This window comes from Meleagris gallopavo, chromosome 10 (assembly GCF_905368555.1).
Source record: "Meleagris gallopavo chromosome 10, MGAL_WU_HG_1.1, whole genome shotgun sequence".
Lineage (NCBI taxonomy): Eukaryota > Metazoa > Chordata > Aves > Galliformes > Phasianidae > Meleagris > Meleagris gallopavo.
In genome coordinates, this window is record NC_139413.1 from 23,842,775 (window position 1) to 23,865,504 (window position 22,730).

At 41.8% G+C, this 22,730-nt stretch overlaps 1 protein-coding gene across 1 annotated transcript; it reads right to left on the reverse strand.

Annotated features, from left to right (window-relative positions):
* Positions 1-35: 35 nt before the first annotated feature.
* Positions 36-22,680, reverse strand: ORC1 (origin recognition complex subunit 1). Its single transcript, XM_085231373.1, has 17 exons — positions 22,525-22,680; positions 21,927-22,020; positions 21,445-21,572; positions 18,943-19,112; positions 18,143-18,518; positions 17,415-17,709; positions 17,171-17,275; positions 16,640-16,841; positions 14,918-15,024; positions 14,219-14,320; positions 6,893-7,064; positions 6,601-6,708; positions 5,753-5,902; positions 4,422-4,541; positions 3,282-3,448; positions 2,350-2,437; positions 36-879 (listed from the first exon to the last, which is right to left on the reverse strand). Exons 2-17 carry the CDS (start codon positions 22,013-22,015, stop codon positions 685-687), a joined length of 2,574 nt encoding a protein of 857 aa, XP_085087499.1. The 5' UTR covers positions 22,016-22,020; positions 22,525-22,680; the 3' UTR covers positions 36-684.
* Between the last annotated feature and the right edge of the window lie 50 nt (positions 22,681-22,730).

Here is a 22,730-nt window from a genome sequence, read left to right on the forward strand (position 1 = left end):
AGGTGTACGACGGGCGAAGGGTTCTGCTAGTTGCAGCTTAAGCCACGGGCACGTTTTATTCACACAACACGAACGCAGTTCTCAAACCGCCCCATCTCCAACCCTTGGATACAGGTCTGGGAGCAGTCAGGTTGAAGGCAGGTTTCAGGCGGAGGTTATTTCTTTAAAGCAATTCTCAACACCAAGCATACACAAAGTTGATTAAAAGTAACAAAAGCCGTCAGTCACACACATAGCTCCATGGTTGCAAAGAATCCTTCAACAGATGTAAAGTTCACTTTCGAGACACAAACAACAAAGGTTTAAGGATACCTCAAACACATCTTTTGTACTCAACAAAAAAAAAAAAAAAAAAAAAGGAAAACTAATGCCACAACGACAGGGCTGGTCACAACAAAAGCAGCTCCACAGGGATAAGCTGAGAAGCACTGATGCCAGTAATCAATTCCAGCTCACACACCTCAGCTGGAAGGGGACTGCTTACCAACAGTGCTTTTGAAGCAGATTGTTTCGTTTCAAGTATTTAAAATGCTCCAAAGGGAGTTCTTTATTGTACAAAGTGCTTTGATACACCACACAAAAATATTTAAAAATACAACCTACTATTTTATCAGTACTTAAAAAAAATAAAATAGACCATCTTTAAAATATTTGTACATATATAAAAATAAAATCTCTATTGCCTTAGTCATCCTTGAGTGCATACATGACATCATCCTGGCTGATGTTGAGGCGCACACGCATGTGAAGGTATTTACTGCTGGACTCCAGCAGCAGCAGCCTGCAGGCACCAAGCCTGGCACAAATGGCCAAGATGTCTGACACTGTTGGGCTCTGCATGCCCTCCATTCTGCACAGTGATATGTGTTGATGATAGACCTGTTGAAGAAAAAAAAGATATAAAAAAAAAGATTTAACTCAAAGTTTTGACCTCCTGCTGCAATCCATAGGCCAAGGTGACAAAAAAGGGAAATTTCCTTCCCTCCTCATCTCTGAATCACAGAATCACCAAGGTTGGAAAAGACCTACAAGATCATCCAGTCCAACTGTTCACCCATCACCAATAGTTCTCACTAAACCACGTCCCTCAACACAAAATCCAACCATTCCTTGAACACCTCCAGGGCCAGCGACTCCACCACCTCCCTGGGCAGCCTGTTTCAGTGCTTGACCATTCTTTCAGAAAAGTAGTATTTCCATTTTTTCTGGGAAGGAAGAACTATTTTCAGCCTATTCAGTTGAAATGCACACATCTTGCTGTCGTAGCACCAAACACTTGGAGCTTCTGTCATAATCCACTATCCTTTATTTTGATATAGCCCCAAAGCAAAGTCTTCCGCAACCTAGTCTGTCCGCAATTTCACTCGATCATTTGTTACCACACCTTCCCTGGACTATGTGGAATGAAGGTGATCGAGCAGCCCAAGAGCTGATGTACAGCTCATCACCCATCTCAGAAGCTACATGCAGGACAAGTGACCAGTAAGCATCAGTGTTGCTGACTGCAAACATCAACAAACACAGCTTAGAAAGGCAGATTACACCTTTAGGCACAAGAAAACACAAGTGTCACAAATCATGCAGATTAAGACAACATTGGTTGGGATTTTCTGATTTTCTACTTCAGGAAAAGCAAAAGAAACCTTTTTGTTCTTAGAGGAAAAACTAGGAGGAAGAAGTGTAAGAGATCAGCTTAACAAGATATTCTTGGATGTTCAAGAGCAGATTGCCCACTGTACCTATCCAGTCAACTGACAGATATTCAGGAAGCTGTAATAGAAAATTAAAATTCTTACCTGTAGAACCAAATTTAGTTAGCAAGTCATTTTATATAAAAATATATTGTTTTAAATATTTGTAAGTATTAGCATTTAGCTTCCAAGCACAAAATGGACTCTCTACGTGGCTCTGCTGGTGTATTTTAGGAATCCACTACTGGTGATATTTGTCTCTAATATGAAAGAGGATGATACAGAAATTGGAATTAGCTTTCAGTTTTCATCCTTGAACTGTGTTACCCAGTATTTCCAGGTTGTTTTATTTCTTGTTATTAAACACATTGGGTGAAGCTATTTTCAGATGCAGAGAAAAAAAAATTCCTTGTGTGAACCAAACCACTGGTAATGCTAATATAGGTGCAGGTGTTTCTAATTACAAGTGATAGCACCAATTATGTTTCACACCTGGGCTGGACAGCCATGTCCCAGTCTACCACTGGGACCCAATTATTATCATATTGTTTTCCACCAGGTTCTAGGAATATAAATCCCAAACATTTAAACATTTATAGTTTTGCCTGAGAGTTTTTACAGTGCATTTAAATGAAAGTACCACAAAACATTAACATACCTGTTGAATTGTTGCCTCCTCAACTCCCGCCCTGCGAAACTCTGCTAAAATTGCTTTAAAAAAGATTTGTTCGTGCAATGAGGCATTCCTGAATATCAAAACAAGATGGGCAAGAATTAGTCTGCAAAATTCAGAACTTGTGAGTCCTTAGGAAGAAATCTGGGAGGAAAATCATCTGCTAGCAACACTTAAATGCAGTGTTTTCCTACCTGACAGCAGAAATATGCAAGACACCTTGTCAAACAGCCCATATTACAACCTGCAACCCTGACAATACAGAGCACTGCATCCCACTCCTTTCACTATCTATCTGAACAAGACATTTGATTCCATGCAGAATATAAAGCTTAGTGGATCAGTTAAAGTGCCACACAGTTTGCTAATTGTACAGATCCTTGTTTCTTACAAGCATTCATGTGAGGAATGACACGAGATCAAAAATTAACATGGTAAATCTCTATGAATTACAGAATTGTGTAATGCCATAATACTGTGAGTGTACTGTGCTGGCAGAACAAGTCTGTACCTCCTTTAATAATTCTGAACCCAAGCTGAAAATGGCAGAATCCATATTAAACTCCATACATGCTTTGCAATGTGTTATAATCACTTTACATTTATAAATTAACAAATTAACATTTTTCAGACACAAAATACAGTAAACAGGGACGATCATAACATCTCAAAATCTTTGAGGGAAAGGCTAGTATGGAAACATAACAAGAAATTTCTGTACCTTGTTGTCCCATCTTTCATTTCTATTTTGTATCTCTCTTCTGTGCTGTGAGATTGTTGTTTTTTAAAATCATGTTTCAACAAAACAATGCATCACATGCACTCTAGGAAGAGTGTAAGAGTAGACTGAAGATTTTTGAAAAATAGCACAGTGAAAATGACACAAAAACAAATAAATGCCCGAGAAATGTTTTTACCTGATTGCCTTTATATATGGTGATGAGAACATTTCATCTATGGCTTGTGTTATGTGGGTCATCCTGACTATCTCATGAGAACTCTTTTGGCCAGAAAACTCACAGATCTCAGCAGCCCTTCTGCAGATATCAAGGCAACGCCTTGCATCCCCAGACAGCGCTGCTACCTGAAAGTAAACATGACAGGTTTGTAGAAATATTTTCTTGCTAAACACTTATCTCAGCTTGTAGAATCAATAGGCCAGAAAACAAACAAACAACAGGTGGACTATGTTATGCAAATCCAGATTTGAAATACTGGTCAAAATTTTGATCTTATTGATCAAAAGCAACTCCCCTGCACCCACCTTGATCTAGCATTCACTCATTTGAGACTGAACTTTTCTTCTAAAACCACAGAAGGTTAAAAAAAAAAATAATCTAGGAAATTCAGCATGAACAGTTTAATCCAAAACTTCTCAGAAACATTTCAAGTTTCTGAGCAAAAAAAAAAAAAAGCAAAAATTCTGTTTTTCATACACAAAGTAATATTATTTTTAAGAGTTCACAACTGCTTGAGATAATGAATTTACACTTGCAAGTGTCTGAAGAACTTTAGGTTTACAAAATTTCTGAAATACCTCTTAAAACCCACTTGCAGCTTACAATTTTAATGAAGTTTTCATTAGACCATGCATACATCTTAATTTGAGAAGCTACTGATCCCAAGGCATTATTTGTTTTTTGTACTACAGAGCATACAGACTGGAAATAGAATAGGTTACACTGAGGCCTTAAAAATCTGGAGAAAGACAAAATGAATATGGATATTTCCACTGCTAGTGGCATACTAGACTTCCCCCCTCCCCCAAGATCCATCCAATGATTCATTATGCCAAAAGTGTAGAAAGCTGACATTGTATCATTAAGCAACCTTCTCAAAGCAGGTGGAAAAAATAGGGACACTGCTTTAGCATGTTTCCTGTAAAAATGCCATGTATACTTCAAAGAAAGAACAGTGCATGATCCACTACTAGTGCCTCACTTTGTCCCCACTGCAGGATGTGTACCCACAGAACTGAGATTACTGTTACAGAAGTCTCCCATGTCCCCATAATTTTTACCTAGCTCAACACAGGATAATATTTGTACTGTATTTACCTTTCTGGAAACTAGCTGAATTGCATCCTCCTCAAATGCCTTCACACTGTTCAGTCTAGATGAAATAATTTGCTGTAGCTGTTTGTAGGTATAAGGCTGAAAGGACATTCTGGTGAGACCCTATAGTAAACAATGAAATACAGTGAGAAGTGCTTGCAGTACTTAAACTATTCAAGCATAGCCTGCATTGTTAGTAGTTGTAACTTCTCTGGTTGGAGCAATCTGTTTAATCCAACCTTTGATAAGCTTTGATCTTTTTTTTTCTGCTTTGCATTTGTGAAATAAGCATGCACATCCACAAATGAAACATGGAGAGCAGATCACTACCCCAGAAGGGCAGAGTTAGTGGTGCATGCTATTAGAATTCAAGTTCTCTTACAAAACTAGAGCCACCAATAAAAGAATCTTTTGATTACAACTGTTTACACTGATTTTTAAGTACAGTAACATCAGAACCTTCCAAAACTATCCATCTCTTCTTTAGTATATCTATGTGTATGTATACAGTCATACTGTTGACTTGACATTAGGCCTGCAAGTCAACAACCAGCAAAGAACTACAAATCCACCTTTGGCTCAAGCTAGTAACAACTGATTTCAGATGAGAAGACAAGTCTATGATTTATATATGATGTACTGCCTTTCACATCCTACAGGAGGCAAAGCTTTTCATCCCTTATGAATTCCTCTCCCTTGACTACATGGATTCTCAGAGCTTCAGCTAATCTGCAGGTTCTATTTTTGAGTCACAGAAGGATGAAGGCAGAGCAGTTTTTGCAAATCACTTCTTATGGAAGCATTGAATCAAAGACCTAGGACAATGTATTAAACACATGTACAGAGTACATCCAATTTCCTGACCAAAGGTATTGAGCAAATAAAATCCACCATCTGATTAGAGCAAACAGAGACAAGTAATCTGTGCCAGAAAAGGGGAAATAGCAAGGGAAAACAGAAGGAAATTTCTCTGAACTCTGGAATAAGCAGCTTCACCATGATGCACAGAATTAAATTATACAAAACTTAATATGTTTAAAAAGACATCTGCATTCTTTTTCTTAATTCATTCTTATAAGAACAGAGTGTTCTTATGTAGCATAACATCTGACTAGTTAGCTGACTCCTATACTTATTTTGCTAAGATTTATATGATCATCTGCCCTCTGGAGACAAGAGGGAATTATAATTGTTTATAATTATTTAACTTCTGATGTAACCCACCCTACCCTTCCCTCCCAGATTACTTTTGATTGCAGCACTCAATCAGTTTTGGGTTGTTTTTTTTTTTTTTTTAATCCAAAGCTTAGCAACCTAATTGTTAGAAGACATACCAGCCTGCTAGACACTCTGTTCATCATTATTCTCTCTGGCAAGTCCATGGTGTTAGCAATGGCCAGGATGATTAACTTGGAGTGCTTTTGAGTCGGCCAGTCAAATAAGTTGTACATCACATTCTGCTTTCGGGTCCACAGAAGATCAAGCTGAAGAAAAAGACAAGAATGTGACTGAAAAAGAATGTGTTGTAACAATACAACTTACAGTGAGGTTTAGAGTTAGTTCTGCCACAAAAAGTTCTTACATAATACTGAAGAAGGTGTCTCTGCTGCATTTCCTTTGCTAATCTATTAATAGTACTGCATTTTTTGCATTAGAGCTCTAATCTCTCTGAGAAGTATTCATCACAAACTTAAGCTGCAATTTCAAACACTAGTGTGATATATTACATCCAACAAAATTAAAATACCTAACCATGCAAAGATCTGAATCATCTTATAGCAAAAAAAAAAAAAGTGATTACTGAACATAGTATATCCAAAGTTTCAAAACTAGATTTTTTATTGTGAATTTTCTCTCCACAAAAAGATGCAGCTTCCACATAAAATACATACTCTGAACATGTTCAATTCCATGCTATTTAGGAGCCAACATCATTATGCCATAAAACATAAAAACCAACATGAAAACGAAGAATTCAGGAGACGCATCTATTTACATTCAGTTTCCTAATGAGACTAAGAGGAACTATTTGAGTGCCCTCATTCCAAAGTCTTTTCCTTTAGATCACATATAACTCTAAACACAAACTGTTTTTCAATTCTCTAAAAACCTTTTTTTTTTTTTTTTTAAATGATACTTTAGGTAAGATTTAGTATAGAGAATGAAGGATTCCTTGTCTCACCTCATCCACTACCAGCACCGTGGTCTTCCTCTTTGGTCCAGGTGTGCAGAACAGTTTTGCCAACAGCACTGCAGCATGAGTTGCTGTCACCTTCTGACCTGTTAGTAACTGGACAAGAATTAAATTATACTGCAGGTTAATCACACCAAAACTCTGGAAATAGGCAATTTAACCCTTTGTAAGTTTTATCTTTCAGAAGTATTGATTGTTAGTTGCCTTGAACCCCATAAAACACCGAGGATCTGAATTTCCTCTTCTTTCAAAGGAGAGCAGCTGAGGAAGCTTTTCTCACCTCTAGAATCTGCACATAAGCTTGGTGAGGATCAGTAAGCTTCATGCCATTGATCTCTATGAACTGGAATGATGGTAGGTCATCATCTTCTGTAGCTCGCTGAAGACAGCGAATCACTTCATGAACAGTTGCAGTTTTACCTGTTCCAGGCACTCCAGAAATATACATGCACCTACAAAATAAAACATCTTTTTAGCAGCCTCCGCAAAAGAGTTACACTCTTAGTATCAAGAAATTGGAGTTCCTGGGCTCTGATGCTGCCTTGAATACCCTTCCCTCTCTGTCCCTTCAGGTAATTCCCTACATTCAGTTATTTTATTGCAAATTAGGATGTCACATATTAGAATAAGGTTTCTTTTTTTTTTTTTTTTAATTATTAAAGTAACTAACAATCTAAAACACTTTAGAAATTCTAATTTTGCTTTGTTAAAAATATTTTTTGAGACATCTAAAATTGATTAGGCATTTCTGTCTTAAATTTGAATTTGTGCAATAAAGGAATTCATATTATTTACATGCACAACAGCTCTCAAGGAAAAAAAAACATGCTGGAAAATTCAAGTAGGATCTTTACTTCAGTAAACAAGGATAGCATTTTAAATAAAAGCAGCCTTGATTGACTGACACTGCACCATAGGTATGTGTGATTGTCATGGTTTCATGATTTTTCATTATCGGTATTCCACATCATAACATCATGCAATGTACTGGGGGTTTGACTGCTGATGCTCAAGTTCCGGGTGCCTGTCCAGCGGAGAAGAGCAGCTACGTTTCCCCAGGGGGCTTTGCGGTCAGCGAGGAGATATAACTCCCGGCAAGGTCACCTGATGCTCTCTTCTCTGCCTGCGCTGCTTCGCTTGCGCTTCTCTGCCTGCGCTGCTTCGCTTGCGCTTCTCTGCCTGCGCTTCTCGCCTGCGCTTCTCTGCCTGCGCTTCTCATCTCAGCGTTGTGGTAAGGCCGATCCACTATCAATTTCACATTCTCTCTCCTTATAAAATTCTGTTGATACCATATTTAGTAAATTACTTTGTTTTACCTCAGATTGTTGCCACTGTTTTCAATTATTTCGGGGTCCCTTATTTTCTTTTTTTTCCTGGGGGCGCGGATCCGCGGATCCCTCCGCCCTTCTAGTCACGGAACCGGGCCGAACCAGCCCGTAAACCGTTGACATTCTTGGTGGAGAATGCGGGCAACAGTTGCTTTTTAGCTTTTTGAACAAATCTCTCTCTCCGCTCTCAGACAGCTTCATTGGGAAAGTTTATCTGTTTCACCAGTACTGTCTGAAAGCGTGACCTTGAAAAGTCCAGGCGGACGGCCAATACTCTAGGATATTTGTAAACTTTGAGCCTTGCTATCTTGTTTCTGTAAAAGAAAAAAAAAGAGAAAAAAATGCTTTCTCTACTGAAACTGCCTTTTAAGGGGCTGCATGCCACTGTCTCTTCTTTCTTAATGCTAAAAACATACTGGGCCTTAATTAAGTTCACCACTTTGCTCTATGGAGCAATAGGTATATATAGCCAATTGAAAACATGGATGGAAATAACTATGTGGCATCTGCATATTATGTGGCATACCATTCCAGAGGGAGCTGCTAATTTTACAGGGTTGGGGATTTTTAAGCAGGTTTCCAGCCTCTCCTTTGAATTCTTTATGTGGATTTTCAATGCTCACCTGATCACGTTATTAATCTCCGTGAATGTACTGCTCACCATTTCACTTATTATTAGTATTTATTATATTTTGAGGAAGTCTGCCCCAAAACCAGTAAATACTGAGTGGCAGGGAATGTGGAGAGGCCTGGGTGAGACTTTAGAGAGATGGAAATCTTCGGTGTCATGGAACTTTACTCCAGAACACCTGAAAGACCCTGAAAATTTAAACAGATATTTGAGACAGGAATGTCGTGGCTCAGGAAGATCTGAGGAGGCCCAAATTGTTTGGGGCCTGGCTAATGCTTACCGGGCCTTATTCAATACTATCCTGGAGAGGGAGAGAGTTTGTGAAATTGAAAAGGAGAGTCTCAGGGAAACAGTGCAAAATGAGCGAGAGAGTCTCCTGGTCGAGAGAAACAGCCTCCAATATGAGAGAGATGCCCTCCGAATTGAGAGAGACTCCCTGCAATCCAAACTCAACAGTCTTCAATCTCAACAAGACACCCTCCAATCTGAGCTAGATACTCTCATAATCGAACGAGACAGGCTCCGAGCTGAACTGGAGGATGAGAGCATTGGAACTGACCAACCTGATCAACTACAGGAAGCACCACAATTGATGTCACTTGCCCCTGTAAGAGGACGGAAAATGAAACGAATCTCGACTCAGTTAGAAGAGAAGAAAGAAGAGGAGAGAGGTCCAGAGGAGTGGCTCCAAGATCCACAAGAAGCACCCCTAAGTCCAGGGGAGGGGCCCTCAGTAAGACCACGGTCACCGGCGCCAATGAGGGCAACAAGAAGTCCCGAAAGAGTAAGAGGTGAGCAAGATATCGTTACCATTGTTGATCGATCTCTGAAAATGAATGAAATTCGAAGTCTGAGAAAAGACTTTTCACGTCACCCAAATGAGCCTATTGCCACTTGGTTACTTCGATGTTGGGACAATGGGGCCAACAGTGTGTGGCTGGATAGTAGAGAAGCTCGCCAACTGGGTGGCGTTGCTAGGGACTCAGCCATTGACAGAGGTATTAGTACATGCCAGAACCAGGCCTTTACCCTCTGGAAGCGGATGTTGTTAGCTGTAAAAGAAAGATACCCCTTCAAAGATGATCTGATGCCTGAGAAAAAGAAATGGGCTGATATGGAAGAAGGCATCTGTTATTTAAGAGAATATGCTGTGGTGGAAATGCTACATAGCCCCGATTTCATTCCTGACGAGCCAGACCAAGAGCATGATCCCGAGAGAGTCAGGTGTACACCAAACATGTGGCGTACATTCACAAAGACCGCACCAGAAAGGTACGCCAGCACATTTGCAGCAATGTATGGCAGAGGGGAAAGAAGACCCCTTATAAGTGAATTGGTTAATAAACTTCAAGACTTTGAGTTACATTTAAGCCCTCTGCGAGCTTGTGTTTCAGCCATTACAAAGGTAGCTGAAAAGCTGGACAGAATGGAAACCAAACAAGAAGATATAATAGACAAACTATCAACCGTGCCTGAAGCTGATAAATCCATAGAGGTAACGGATACATCAAATGGGGACCAGAATCCCCAAAACAGCCTATTGGAGGGGCTGATCAACTTGATTTCCTCCCAGCCGGTGGCATCTAATGTCTCAGCTATCAAAAGAAGACGTTCTCCTGCTCGAGCAAGTGACAACAGTAAGACCACATCACGTTTTGCCTTGTGGCATTACCTACGTGACCATGGAGAAGATATGAAGGAGTGGCATAAACAACCTACTCCTGTACTTCAAGCACGGGTAAGAGAGTTACAAGACAAATCAACCACCAAGGTGAACTTCTCTAAAAAGGTGATTGCTCCAGTTGCTGCAGACAGTGAAGGTAACAAATAGAGGGGCCCTGCCCCCAGCCAGGGGGGGAAAGGGATAATAGAGTTTATTGGACTGTGTGGATTAGATGGCCTGGCACATCAGAATCACGAAAATATAAGGCCCTGGTGGATACTGGTGCACAGTGCACTCTAATGCCCTCGAGTCACCAAGGGACAAAATCAATTTATATTCATGGGGTGACTGGAGGTTCCCAAGAGCTGACTATGTTGGAGGCCGAAATCAGCCTCACTGGTAAAGACTGGCAAAAACACCCTATTGTGACTGGCCCAGGGGCTCCATGCATACTTGGTATTGATTACCTCAGAAGGGGATATTTTAAGGATCCCAAAGGGTATCGATGGGCCTTTGGAATAGCTGCTGTAGACACAGAAGGTGTTAAGCAGTTGTCTATTTTGCCTGGCCTGTCAGAAGATCCATCTGCCGTGGGGTTGCTACGAGTGAAAGAGCAACAAGTACCGATTGCCACAAAAACGGTGCACAGACGGCAGTACCGCACCAACAGGGATTCCTTGCTCCCCATTCAGAAGCTGATTCACCAACTAGAGAATCAGGGAGTGATTAGCAAGACTCACTCACCTTTTAACAGCCCCATATGGCCAGTGCGTAAAGCCAGTGGAGAATGGAGGCTGACGGTGGACTACCGTGGCCTGAATGAAGTCACACCCCCATTGAGTGCTGCTGTGCCAGATATGTTAGAACTCCAATATGAATTGGAGTCAAAGGCAGCCAAATGGTACGCCACCATTGATATTGCTAACGCCTTTTTCTCCATTCCTTTGACCAAAGAATCTAGGCCACAGTTTGCTTTCACCTGGAGGGGCATTCAGTATACCTGGAATCGTTTGCCCCAGGGGTGGAAACATAGCCCAACCATTTGCCATGGGTTGATCCAAGCTGCACTGGAACAGGGAGGTGCTCCTGAGCACTTACAGTATATTGATGACATCATCGTGTGGGGCAACACAGCAAAGGAAGTTTTTGAGAAAGGAGAGCAAATAATCCAGATCCTTCTGCGTGCTGGTTTCGCTATTAAGCGAAGCAAAGTGAAAGGGCCTGCCCAGGAAATTCAGTTCCTAGGTATAAAGTGGCAAGATGGCCGTCGTCACATCCCAACAGATGTGATCAACAAAATCAGTGCCATGTCTCCACCCACTAATAAGAAAGAGACACAATCGTTCCTGGGTGTAGTGGGTTTTTGGAGAATGCATGTTCCAAACTACAGCCTCATTGTAAGCCCCCTTTATCAGGTGACACGGAAGAAGAATGATTTTATGTGGGGTCCTGAGCAGCAGCAGGCTTTTGAGCAGATTAAACAAGAGATAGCCCGTGCCGTGGCCCTGGGGCCAGTACGGATGGAACAGGATGCGAAGAACATCCTCTACACTGCTGCTGGAGAGAAAGGTCCCACTTGGAGTTTGTGGCAAAGAGCCTCAGGAGAGACCCGAGGCCGACCCCTGGGATTCTGGAGTCGGGCGTACAGAGGGTCTGAAGAGTGCTACACTCCAACTGAGAAGGAGATCTTAGCCGCGTATGAGGGGGTTCGGGCTGCTTCCGAAGTAATCGGTACAGAAACACAGCTCCTTCTGGCACCTCGGCTGCCAGTGCTGAACTGGATGTTCAAGGGAAAGGGTCCCTCCACCCATCATGCTACTGATGCCACTTGGAGTAAGTGGATTGCGCTGATTACGCAGCGAGCGCGGATGGGGAATCTCAACCGTCCAGGAATCCTAGAGGTGATCATGGACTGGCCTGAAGGCAAAAAGTTTGGAACACCGCCAGCAGAAGAGATATCACGTGCTAAAGAGGCCCCACCATATAATGAACTACCCGAAAATGAGAAGACATATGCCCTATTCACAGATGGATCGTGTTGTATTGTGGGGAAACACCGCAGATGGAAAGCCGCTGTGTGGAGCCCCACACGACAAGTTGCAGAGGCCACTGAAGGAAAAGGAGAATCGAGCCAATTTGCAGAGGTAAAGGCTGTCCAACTGGCCTTGGATGTTGCTGAACGGGAGAGGTGGCCAATGCTTTATGTTTACACTGACTCGTGGATGGTGGCAAATGCTCTATGGGGGTGGTTACAGCAGTGGGAGCAAAACAACTGGCAAAGAAAGGGTAAACCTATTTGGGCTGCTGACCTGTGGAAAGATATTGCTGCCCGAATAAAGAATATGGTTATAAAGGTGCGTCACGTAGATGCCCATGTGCCCAAGAATAGGGCTACTGAAGAGCAGCAAAATAACCATCAGGTAGACAGAGCTGCCAGAATTGAGGTGGCCCAAATAGATCTGGACTGGCAGAACAAGGGTGAATTATTTCTAGCCCGATGGGCCCATGAGACCTCAGGCCATCAAGGGAGAGATGCGACATATAAGTGGGCTAGAGACCGAGGGGTGGATTTAACTATGGATGCTATTGCGCAAATCATTCACGACTGTGACACGTGTGCCACAATTAAACAAGCCAAGAGAATGAAACCTCTCTGGGAGGAAGGGCGATGGCAAAAGTACAAATATGGGGAGGCATGGCAGGTTGATTATATCACCTTGCCACGATCTCGTAATGGTAAGCGTTATGTGCTCACCATGGTGGAGGCAACAACTGGGTGGCTTGAAACCTATGCAGTACCCCACGCTACCGCCCGAAATACCATACTAGGTCTTGAGACACAAGTCCTGTGGCGACATGGTACCCCAGAAAGAATTGAGTCAGATAATGGGACTCATTTTAAAAATTCTCTTGTAGGTACCTGGGCTAAAGGTCATGGTATTGAGTGGATTTACCATATTCCCTACCATGCACCGGCCTCAGGTAAGATTGAACGATACAATGGGTTGTTAAAAACTATGCTGAAAGCAATGGGAGGCGGTACATTTAAGCACTGGGAGAAGCATTTGGCAGAAGCCACCTGGTTAGTCAATACCAGAGGATCTATCAATCGTGGTGGTCCAACCCAGTCCAGCTCCCTACATACCGTAGAGGGAGATAAAGTCCCTGTTGTACATGTAAAGAATATGTTGGGAAAGGCAGTTTGGGTTATTCCAGCCTCTGAGAAGGACAAACCTCTTCGTGGAACTGTTTTTGCCCAGGGACCTGGGTCCACTTGGTGGGTGATGCAGGAAAACGGGGATGTTCAATGTGTACCGCAAGGGAACTTGATGTTGAGGGAGTGCAGTCAGTAATTCCTAGTGCGTGTGTTTATATTTTGTTTGTCTATATTAAGCATGATGTAGTGATGTGGAATAAGGGGTGGAATGTCATGGTTTCATGATTTTTCATTATCGGTATTCCACATCATAACATCATGCAATGTACTGGGGGTTTGACTGCTGATGCTCAAGTTCCGGGTGCCTGTCCAGCGGAGAAGAGCAGCTACGTTTCCCCAGGGGGCTTTGCGGTCAGCGAGGAGATATAACTCCCGGCAAGGTCACCTGATGCTCTCTTCTCTGCCTGCGCTGCTTCGCTTGCGCTTCTCTGCCTGCGCTGCTTCGCTTGCGCTTCTCTGCCTGCGCTTCTCGCCTGCGCTTCTCTGCCTGCGCTTCTCATCTCAGCGTTGTGGTAAGGCCGATCCACTATCAATTTCACATTCTCTCTCCTTATAAAATTCTGTTGATACCATATTTAGTAAATTACTTTGTTTTACCTCAGATTGTTGCCACTGTTTTCAATTATTTCGGGGTCCCTTATTTTCTTTTTTTTCCTGGGGGCGCGGATCCGCGGATCCCTCCGCCCTTCTAGTCACGGAACCGGGCCGAACCAGCCCGTAAACCGTTGACAGTGATCTCAGTTACACAGCCTCACCAATGAACTCACCCTCCTGTTCCATCAATAAGTTTGCTTTCCACAAAGTTATAGATATCCTGGAATTCTTCCTCACGACAGGGCAAAGACTCTGGGACAGCAGAAACATGCAGCCTTTTGATTAAAAAAAAAAAAAACCAAAAGAGTAAGACAAACTGAAGGCCAAAGAGTTGCATTTTCACTGATCTACCTGAAGGGCCTTAAGGGGCAAAACAAATAGCAAGCCCCTCCCACCTCTTCCCTTCACAGCAGACTTTAAAATCTTAGATACTTTTGGTTTGAACACCAATGTCAAGTATCCAAATAAAGTCTAGTCTCTCTAGAGGTTTTAAGCTTTTGAGCTTTAAGATGGCTGAACAATCATCATCAAATAGCATTAAATGAGGTATAGATAAGAAGAGGTGATAGCTTGTAGAATGGTACTCATTGTACCATTATAATCTACAAGAGAGGATCTTTGCTTTTTTTTTTTTTTTTTTTGAGTGTTAGAATAAAGACAGATACCTAACTGAAGAATTTAGCACTAAGAACTAGTTACAATAACTTGCAATTGTAGAAGTAGTACTATAACCACCTGTAATTATAGTATTTACTGTCAGTTCATTAGTGTTCCTCTGAAGTCAAAATATTACCCATTTTCACTGAATTTATTCAATCTGGTAAAGGTGACATTACCCTATTTTAGTATTCCGTGCTTTCAGTGAACATTACCTTAATCTGGCTTCTTCCAGTACACTGGTTGGTTTCTGTGCTGCATGGCTGCGCCTGGGAATCTCAGGAGTTGCATTCCGAGGGGTCCTGGGTGTTCCTAGTAAGGGCTGAGAAGAAAAAGTTACGACCTCAGATTTGCTACGTACAGGAATGTCTACCAGAAACAGATCGTTCATATAGGTCTCCAAAACATTAATTACACATAACTTCCTGGAGATGACGAAGTACAAGATGAAAGGAGGCACATATTCTGTAACTCTGTGTTCCAAAGCGATCTGGTTCTCAAGAAACAGCAAACAACTAGAAACTATTGATCTGTATTTCATTGACCAAACAAAAAAGCCACACAGTATCTTATATATTCTTCCTCATTGTGCTCACAAGCTCTAGTTGTGCTAGGATTTCCGTGTTACACTTCACAAGGATCCCCATCCCAAGCCCAGTGGCTGTGGCACTATGAGAAACTGCTGGCCACACTGTCTTTAGCATGGCCATAAACACTGCACAGCATTCCTTTTGTGCTGGTAGCCATCAGCACAGTGCTGAACTTACAGCTTTCTGCAATATATGAAGATTGCATTGACCAAAGATTATTCAGAAACAGCAGAACTAATGTGTCTCAGTGTGCAGTGCACAATAAAAGGAAAAATGCTGGCCATAAATGGATGCTTAGAGAACAGAAAGAACAGGGCAAGAACAGCCTTAAGTATTTTCACTTCAGAGGAGTTAAATTAACTTGCTGTATCCTCTTTCTTTAGTAACTCTCAGTGGATCATTCTTGGGTACTTAAGTCATTCACTGAACCCACATAATATTTGTACAGTAAAAATACTGTTTGCCCAAGAACTGCACAAGTCTAACTACTCATTGAATAAATTGACTAATTGCTTTCAGTTTAATCATAATTCCTACCAGGTTTATTTGAGAGCCTGTAGATTATACTGGGAGAGAAAAACAGTTTCTGCTCCACTCTTCGGCCACTTGTGACTTCACACACCTACCCTACCTCCTCCCACATTGTCTCATTTTAAGATTCACAATTCATGTACTGCTTTCAATAGTTTCCCCATGTAGAAACAAATCCATCATTTCATTATCTCTTGCCTTCCTCTGAACCAGCATGGAGCTTATTTTTTTTCTTGAGAATAGTGGTTGAGAAACGCAGCACCATTCAGGTGTTTCAAACGGTTTCCTCAAATCATCTTAAAAAAAAAAAAAAAAAAACAACTAATTATCCCCTAGAGACTCTTCTTTTCTTAAGCTGCCCAATGATTCACATAAGACTTTCACTTACGTATCACTAGTAGATGTCCTGAATCCACAGCTTAAGAACTACAGATTTAGGACATGCTAATGCTCTTCCTCCCTTCCTAATTCTCTCCCATGTCCTTCCTCAAAGTAAGCCAAGATATTACAGCCACATAACAAACAAACAAACCAACCAACCCAACACATTCAGCAGTTACTGGTCAGCTTCAGCCTAATCCAACATGTCCTTTATTTAGGCTGGAGAGTTTTCTGATCAACACTGTTGTAACATTGAGGATAAGCAAGTACTACATTTTCATAATTTAGTCATACTGAAGATCATACAAATGTTTCATCTAAAGCATAGGGGCTCAGATACTTAACTTCCTCATACAGGCATTGAGCATTAAAAAAAAAAAAGCTTAGAAACAATAAAAAACTTTTTAAAGTGTCAGCAGCTATAAGGAACCTTACTGTTTTCCTTGGAGTCTTGGCAGGAGTGTGAACTGAAGGCTTCCTTGAAGATTTTGGGGTGCTGAACATTCTGCTTGATTTAGTTTTCTTCTCTGGTGTACAGCCCACATCACTATCTTCTTCCTCACTACTTGAGGAGTAAGAACCATCCGAGCTAGACAGAAAATCCTCTTCTTCCTTTGTTTCTAGCATATTTAATAAGCTATCAGAAAAATGACAGAAGTTTTTTGGTTATTTTTTTTTAATAAACTACATATGACTGCTCACTAAAGTGTCATTTGATACATTTTCAGTTTTTCCTGCAAGGTGCCTATAATCAGCAAGTCAACTTATTCTCCACTTCAGCCATTAATTTTCCGTAGCTATTTAACAGACAGAGCATTAAACGAAGTCAGCTTAATGTTTCTTAATATAAGGACAGTTTTTACTCACTCTACAATATTTGCACCTTACTATTAAGCTCTACAAACTCTTGAGGCTTCAAGGTGTCAAAAACGATTTGAACAAGATAGCATGAAAGCAAAAGCTCACCTGATTTGCTCTGCAATGCGAGTGCTTGTCTCCTGTGTACACGTTCTACGAGAACGAGGGGTCACCGCAGGGCTCTGACCACCCAGCTCCTTATGTCCAGTTAAGCTGTGAAGAACACAGAGCTACTTTTATCTGAATCACACTCATAAAGATGGAGAGGAAGGCCTTTAAACTTCAGGCTCAGCTGTTAAGCCAGTGAACTCAATGCAAATATAAAAATAGTTATGAAAATACTATTACTTACACTATAGCATCATCTTCCATATTAAGATTCTTCACTTTCTCACTAGAGTCTTCAACCTTCCTATAAGGGGACAATCTTAGTGTATCACCAAACATCTCCTGGTGCTCTGCTGTACCAAACACTGACTTCAGCTTATCATCGGCACAAGTTATTTTTGGTGGCGAGCTTAGAACGTCAGTGAATTTCACTTTTCTTTTAATAGCTGTTGGTTTTAACAGTTGAGAATCATAGACATCATCTAAAAGTTCTAAAACATCCTGTTCCAGGAGTTTGCCTTTCAAAGATCTTGTGGGACCTAGGAATTAAAAGCAAAATAAGCTTTTGTCAGGCTTTAACATAGATGGTTTGAGTTAGAAGTTTCAAAGAAGTCAGTACTTTCAGAAGACATGGTATGACTCAGAGCTGCAATTTAAATGAAACACAACAGCATTAAGCTTTGTGGACAGAAAACTGAATTACTGGAAAGCATGCATTCCCTCTATGAATACAACAACATAGTAGAAAAGTGAAAAATCAGGCACTATCACTTCTAACTTTACTCAGCTTTCAGTTTGAGCATATGGTCCAAATGTGTTCATTCAGCCAAGCCAACGTAAACCTTCTTGCATACCATTAGCCAGAAAATTAAGGAGAAATAAGGCAGACATTCTGAGGTCAAGATGGAGTCACAATACTACATTCAAAACAACCAAATGGACAGAATACACACATATATGACATATACATACTGTTCAAATCTAACTTCTTTCTTGCAGTTGGATTTCTGGTGCCATTATCTATTCTTAGTGAATGTCTCTTCTTAGAAAGGGAAGACTTGGAAGCAGAATGTTTTGATTCTATTTCCATCTCAGCATTTTTTGGTTTTGAGGCACTCCAAGCAACCTTCTTGGTCTCTTTTTTCACGGAGGAAGTGATATCCGAAGGAACAAAAGAGCTGAAAGAGTTTGGGATGCCATCTCCTTTCTTGTTAGCTTCATTCAGCTTAGAGAACGTGTGTGGGGACAAAACCTTAAAGCATTTCCCATCCCAAGACTGTTTCACGCAGAAAATTTTCTCCTTTTTTAATCTAGTAGGCAGTTCATCCTTTATACGTAGTGGTATTACCTGAAAAAGGAGAAAAAAATACCAACAGATGCATACTGCTAATTTAGCATTCAACTGTTTTCTATTCACATATCTTACGGTTGGAACTCATGGAACTTCCTTAGAGATGGCAGTGTGTTCAGCCTATAAAAGGGTTGGCACAGTGTTACCCCGCTACAAGCCCTGTCAAACCATGACAGGCCTCCATCACATTACTTCCTTCCATGCAATCCTCTCAATGGGCTGGCTGCCCATAACCAAAGTCATTTGGGGATGGAAGAAAGGAGGAGTACTGAGTTTTCAACCATCCTGCACAACTTCATTAGCAATCAAATACACACTACGTGTTCAGTTCAGGAGGAAGTAAAGTAGCTGCACTGTTCTGTTTTTCAAATTGTTTCAGTTTCTTTTTTCCTTCTGCGTGTAGACAGGCTGCAGTACGTACCAGCACACTTTCAATGATAGTCTCCACAGCTATGTCAGTGTCATAGCCAGAAACTAGATCAAAAAACACCTCCTGGGAAGAAATTCTTCTTTTAAGCAGTTTCTGCTTATTCTTAGGTATCTCTGTAATATGAGTGAACCACTGCACAACTGCATGCTTCTGCTGAGCACCTACAAATGAAAAGAAAATGAACACTAAGAATTCTCTCGTACCACAAATAGTTCTTACCAGACTTTGGTGACTTCAACTAAAATACTGCACAAGACACATAGAATCATAGAATCACCAAGGTTGGAAAAGACCTACAAGATCATCCAGTCCAACTGTTCACCTATTACCAATACCTCCCACTAAACCATGTCCCTCAACACAACATCCAGTCTTTCCTTGAACACCCCCAGGGTCGGCGACTCCACCACCTCCCTGGGCAGTCCATTCCAGTGCCTGACCACCCTTTCTGAAAAGTAATACTTCCTAATGTCCAGCTTGAATCTCCCCTGCTGTAGCTTGAAACCATTCCCTCTGGTCCTATCACTAATGACACGAGAGAAAAGGCTAACCCCCAGCTCACTACAACCTCTCTTCAGGAAGTTATAGAGAGCAGTGAGGTCTCCCCTGAGCCTCCTCTTCTCCAGGCTGAACATTCCCAGCTCCTTCAGCCTCTCCTCATAAGGCCTGTGTTCCAGACCCCTCACCAGCTTTGTTGCCCTCCTTTGAACACGTTCCAGGGCCTCAATGTCTTTCTTGCAGTGAGGAGCCTAAAACTGGACAGAGTACTCGAGGTGCGGCCTCACTAGTGCTGAGTACAGGGGAAAAACTTTTTATTTAGAAAAAAATTATAAATTTAGAAGAAGAGGATGAAAAATTTTCCAGATGAATGAGGGAAATAAATTAGCTCAAGATCAAACAAAGTTAAGGCCAAAACTAGAAACTGACAAATGATGCAGAAGTTACAGCTCTCATAGCTCTGGCAAGTAAATATACAGACAGTTCTGTACCAACTGCAATGTAATTACAACAGAAGAGTGACGTTTAGTTACATCAAAGCTCAGCACTCCCTTTCATCACTACTGCAGTACCGCATTAAGGGCACCACAGCTGAAGCAGTGCCGCTGGTTACTTGATGGAATTGCGCTCTTCTGGTGAGCCACAGGGATACCACAGCCACGTGCTCACTTGATAGATGTGGGACAGTCAGGGAAAACTTTGGGCACTACAGCAGTCGCTTGGATTTAGAGAAAGATTAAACATCCTGGTGCTTCTTTAGCTACACCTGATCCTGAGGAATGTCACTGAGAATCTAAATTTAAAGTGCATCTTTTAAAAAATAACTACTACTCAAGTAGTCCGTATAGTTCAGTCAAACTGAAGCCTGATCTAAGAGCCTGTTATTTTGATATGTCACATAACAAGTACTTAACTACTTTACTCTGGGAGTCAGTCATGTGTGCACACAAGTAAGTTTACAAATGTATGTAGCTATGTAAATGTTAAGAAAATGCCAGCCTTATTTCTTACAACTCGTGCAAGCAGGCTCTTTGTCCAGGAGTTCCACAAGAACTCCCGTATTTGTTCCCTTCTCACACACTGGGAAATTCAAAACAATTTCCTCCTGTGAAATACCAGAGAAGAAAGTCTGAATAAATGGCATGAGAAGGTTCCTCGTGGATAGAGTTAAAAGACATTTAGAACATAATACAGTTTTTATGCTCCTATTCATACTTCAAGGTGTTCATCTTCAAATGAAAACAAAACCAAACATCTTTAACAACTTTGTTAAAGACTTGGACAACCTTTTCAAGAAAGATTGACAAATTTCAGTCCAGCATGAAAAGAATACTCAGTTATGTTACAATAAATGTGCGTTACAAATATGCATCATTCCACATATTTTTGTTTTGAATGAGAAAACCCACAAAATATTATCAATGCAGATCAAAAGAAACAACAGCTGTTGAAAGAAAAGAGACTTAGCTAATGAATAGTTTCTCATTCAGACTCTACATAGCCTTTGTGCCACTTGCCTGCCATGACTTATCTTTTCATATCTACCTCTACCTACAAATAAGTAGTTCTACAAGAGACAGAAGTGACGAGCCTATTTATTCAGCTGTGTATCTTACACTGAAATCCTTGGTGTCTAACAACATGCAAGTCTCAGGGCTGCAGTACTCCTGCTCCAGTGGGATTCTCCAATATCTAAATGAAGCAAGAGCTCACATTGCCTTCCTCAAGGACTATTTCTTTTAGAAGTAAACAACTAAGCAAAAGATTGTGCCTTTTAAAACCTTTCAGCTGCATTTAGTTATCCAATTTAGATGAAATCAGCACCAAATATTTAGGGAAAACGTGCACACAGATGCAGTGATCAGCGCAGTCCAGTTTCTGTAATAAGTCAGAGCTGCAATAGAGCATTAATGCTAACCACATCCCCACGATATAATTATCTAGGAAGCATTTTAAGATTCCTCACATAGGACATGAGCTTTTTTTTAATCTTACCATCTTCATACAAATCCAGGAGTTGTGCCACAAAAGGTTGATCTGCGTTCTCCCCTTCTATTAGAACAAAGTCACCAAGCTGTATACATCTTTCTGTTTTGCTTCTCTCTGATTTGATAAGAATTCCTCTAAAAAATGACACAGACAGTTCAGCATACTTTACAATTCACTTGTTATCAAATTTGACTTCCTGCCCATCTTAAAGCCACTTAAAGCCTAAAGTCAGGCTTTCCAATTAAAAACCTTCACTTGTATTTTGAATAGGCAGTTAACACTTACTCACAGACATACTTAAATGCTTTTGCTCAAACATACAATTTACATTTCAAGAGCTTTATGACAACGCTTTTTGTGGTACACATACAAACTACTGCTATTTAGTAATATTCTCAGAGCCAAATTAACCTAAGCGATGTCAAAAAGGCAAAGCAAGTGTCACTGCTTACGTCTCCCTGAGAAAAACAGAAATAAACGTTTTTTACTTGTACTGCAGAGTCCTCAGCTTCCTGTCTGAGCTCATGGGCTTTCCGTACCAGGAGTAAATGATTTTGCTCTGCTGACGGGTGTCCATGATTCCTGAGGAAAAGAAAAAGCACATAAATAAGCAATTGTTGCTTACAGCTTAAAAATAAGAGGGGTCAACACTCAGGATTTCCAGACCGCAGGAATGGCCGTCAGATGCCGATTCCCCCAAGGGGTGCAGGTTAAGACACAGCCCCAGCTCCCAACCTCAGCCCCCGCCCACCGCTCGCGTTAAACCCCCTGGATTAAAGCCGCCCTGAGGGCCCCCTTTTCCCCGACAACGTCCGCGCACACCGAGGGCCGTTTGAGCGTTTCTCCTCGCTGGTTTTCGCCCATCTCCCACAGATGCGGTGGGTGAAACAGTCGCGCACGTTTTATCTCCCCTCCCTCTTCCTTTTTTGGCCTCAGAGCCGCCGAACCCATGGTGCTTTCCTGCCGCCAGACAGCCCGCGTGGCGATGGCACCGGACGGGGTCGAACGCGCAGAGACCCCCAAGTGTTCTCACAGAACGAGCAACCCAGCCGCCCGCCCCCCTCAGGGACCCGCGGCCCCACTCACCACAGCGCCTCAGCGATCCCCACGCGCAGCAGCTCCAACAGTCACGCCGCGAGCTCCTACCACCCCCGCGATAGAATTTCGCGCCAAAGCCCACCCGCAGTCCCGCCCTCTCCGCCGCGCGTGCGCACAGAGCGGAGAGGGCGGGAGAAGGTAGCCGGGCGGTGCCGCCATATTTGAATCTGGAAGGGATACCGGAAGTGACACGC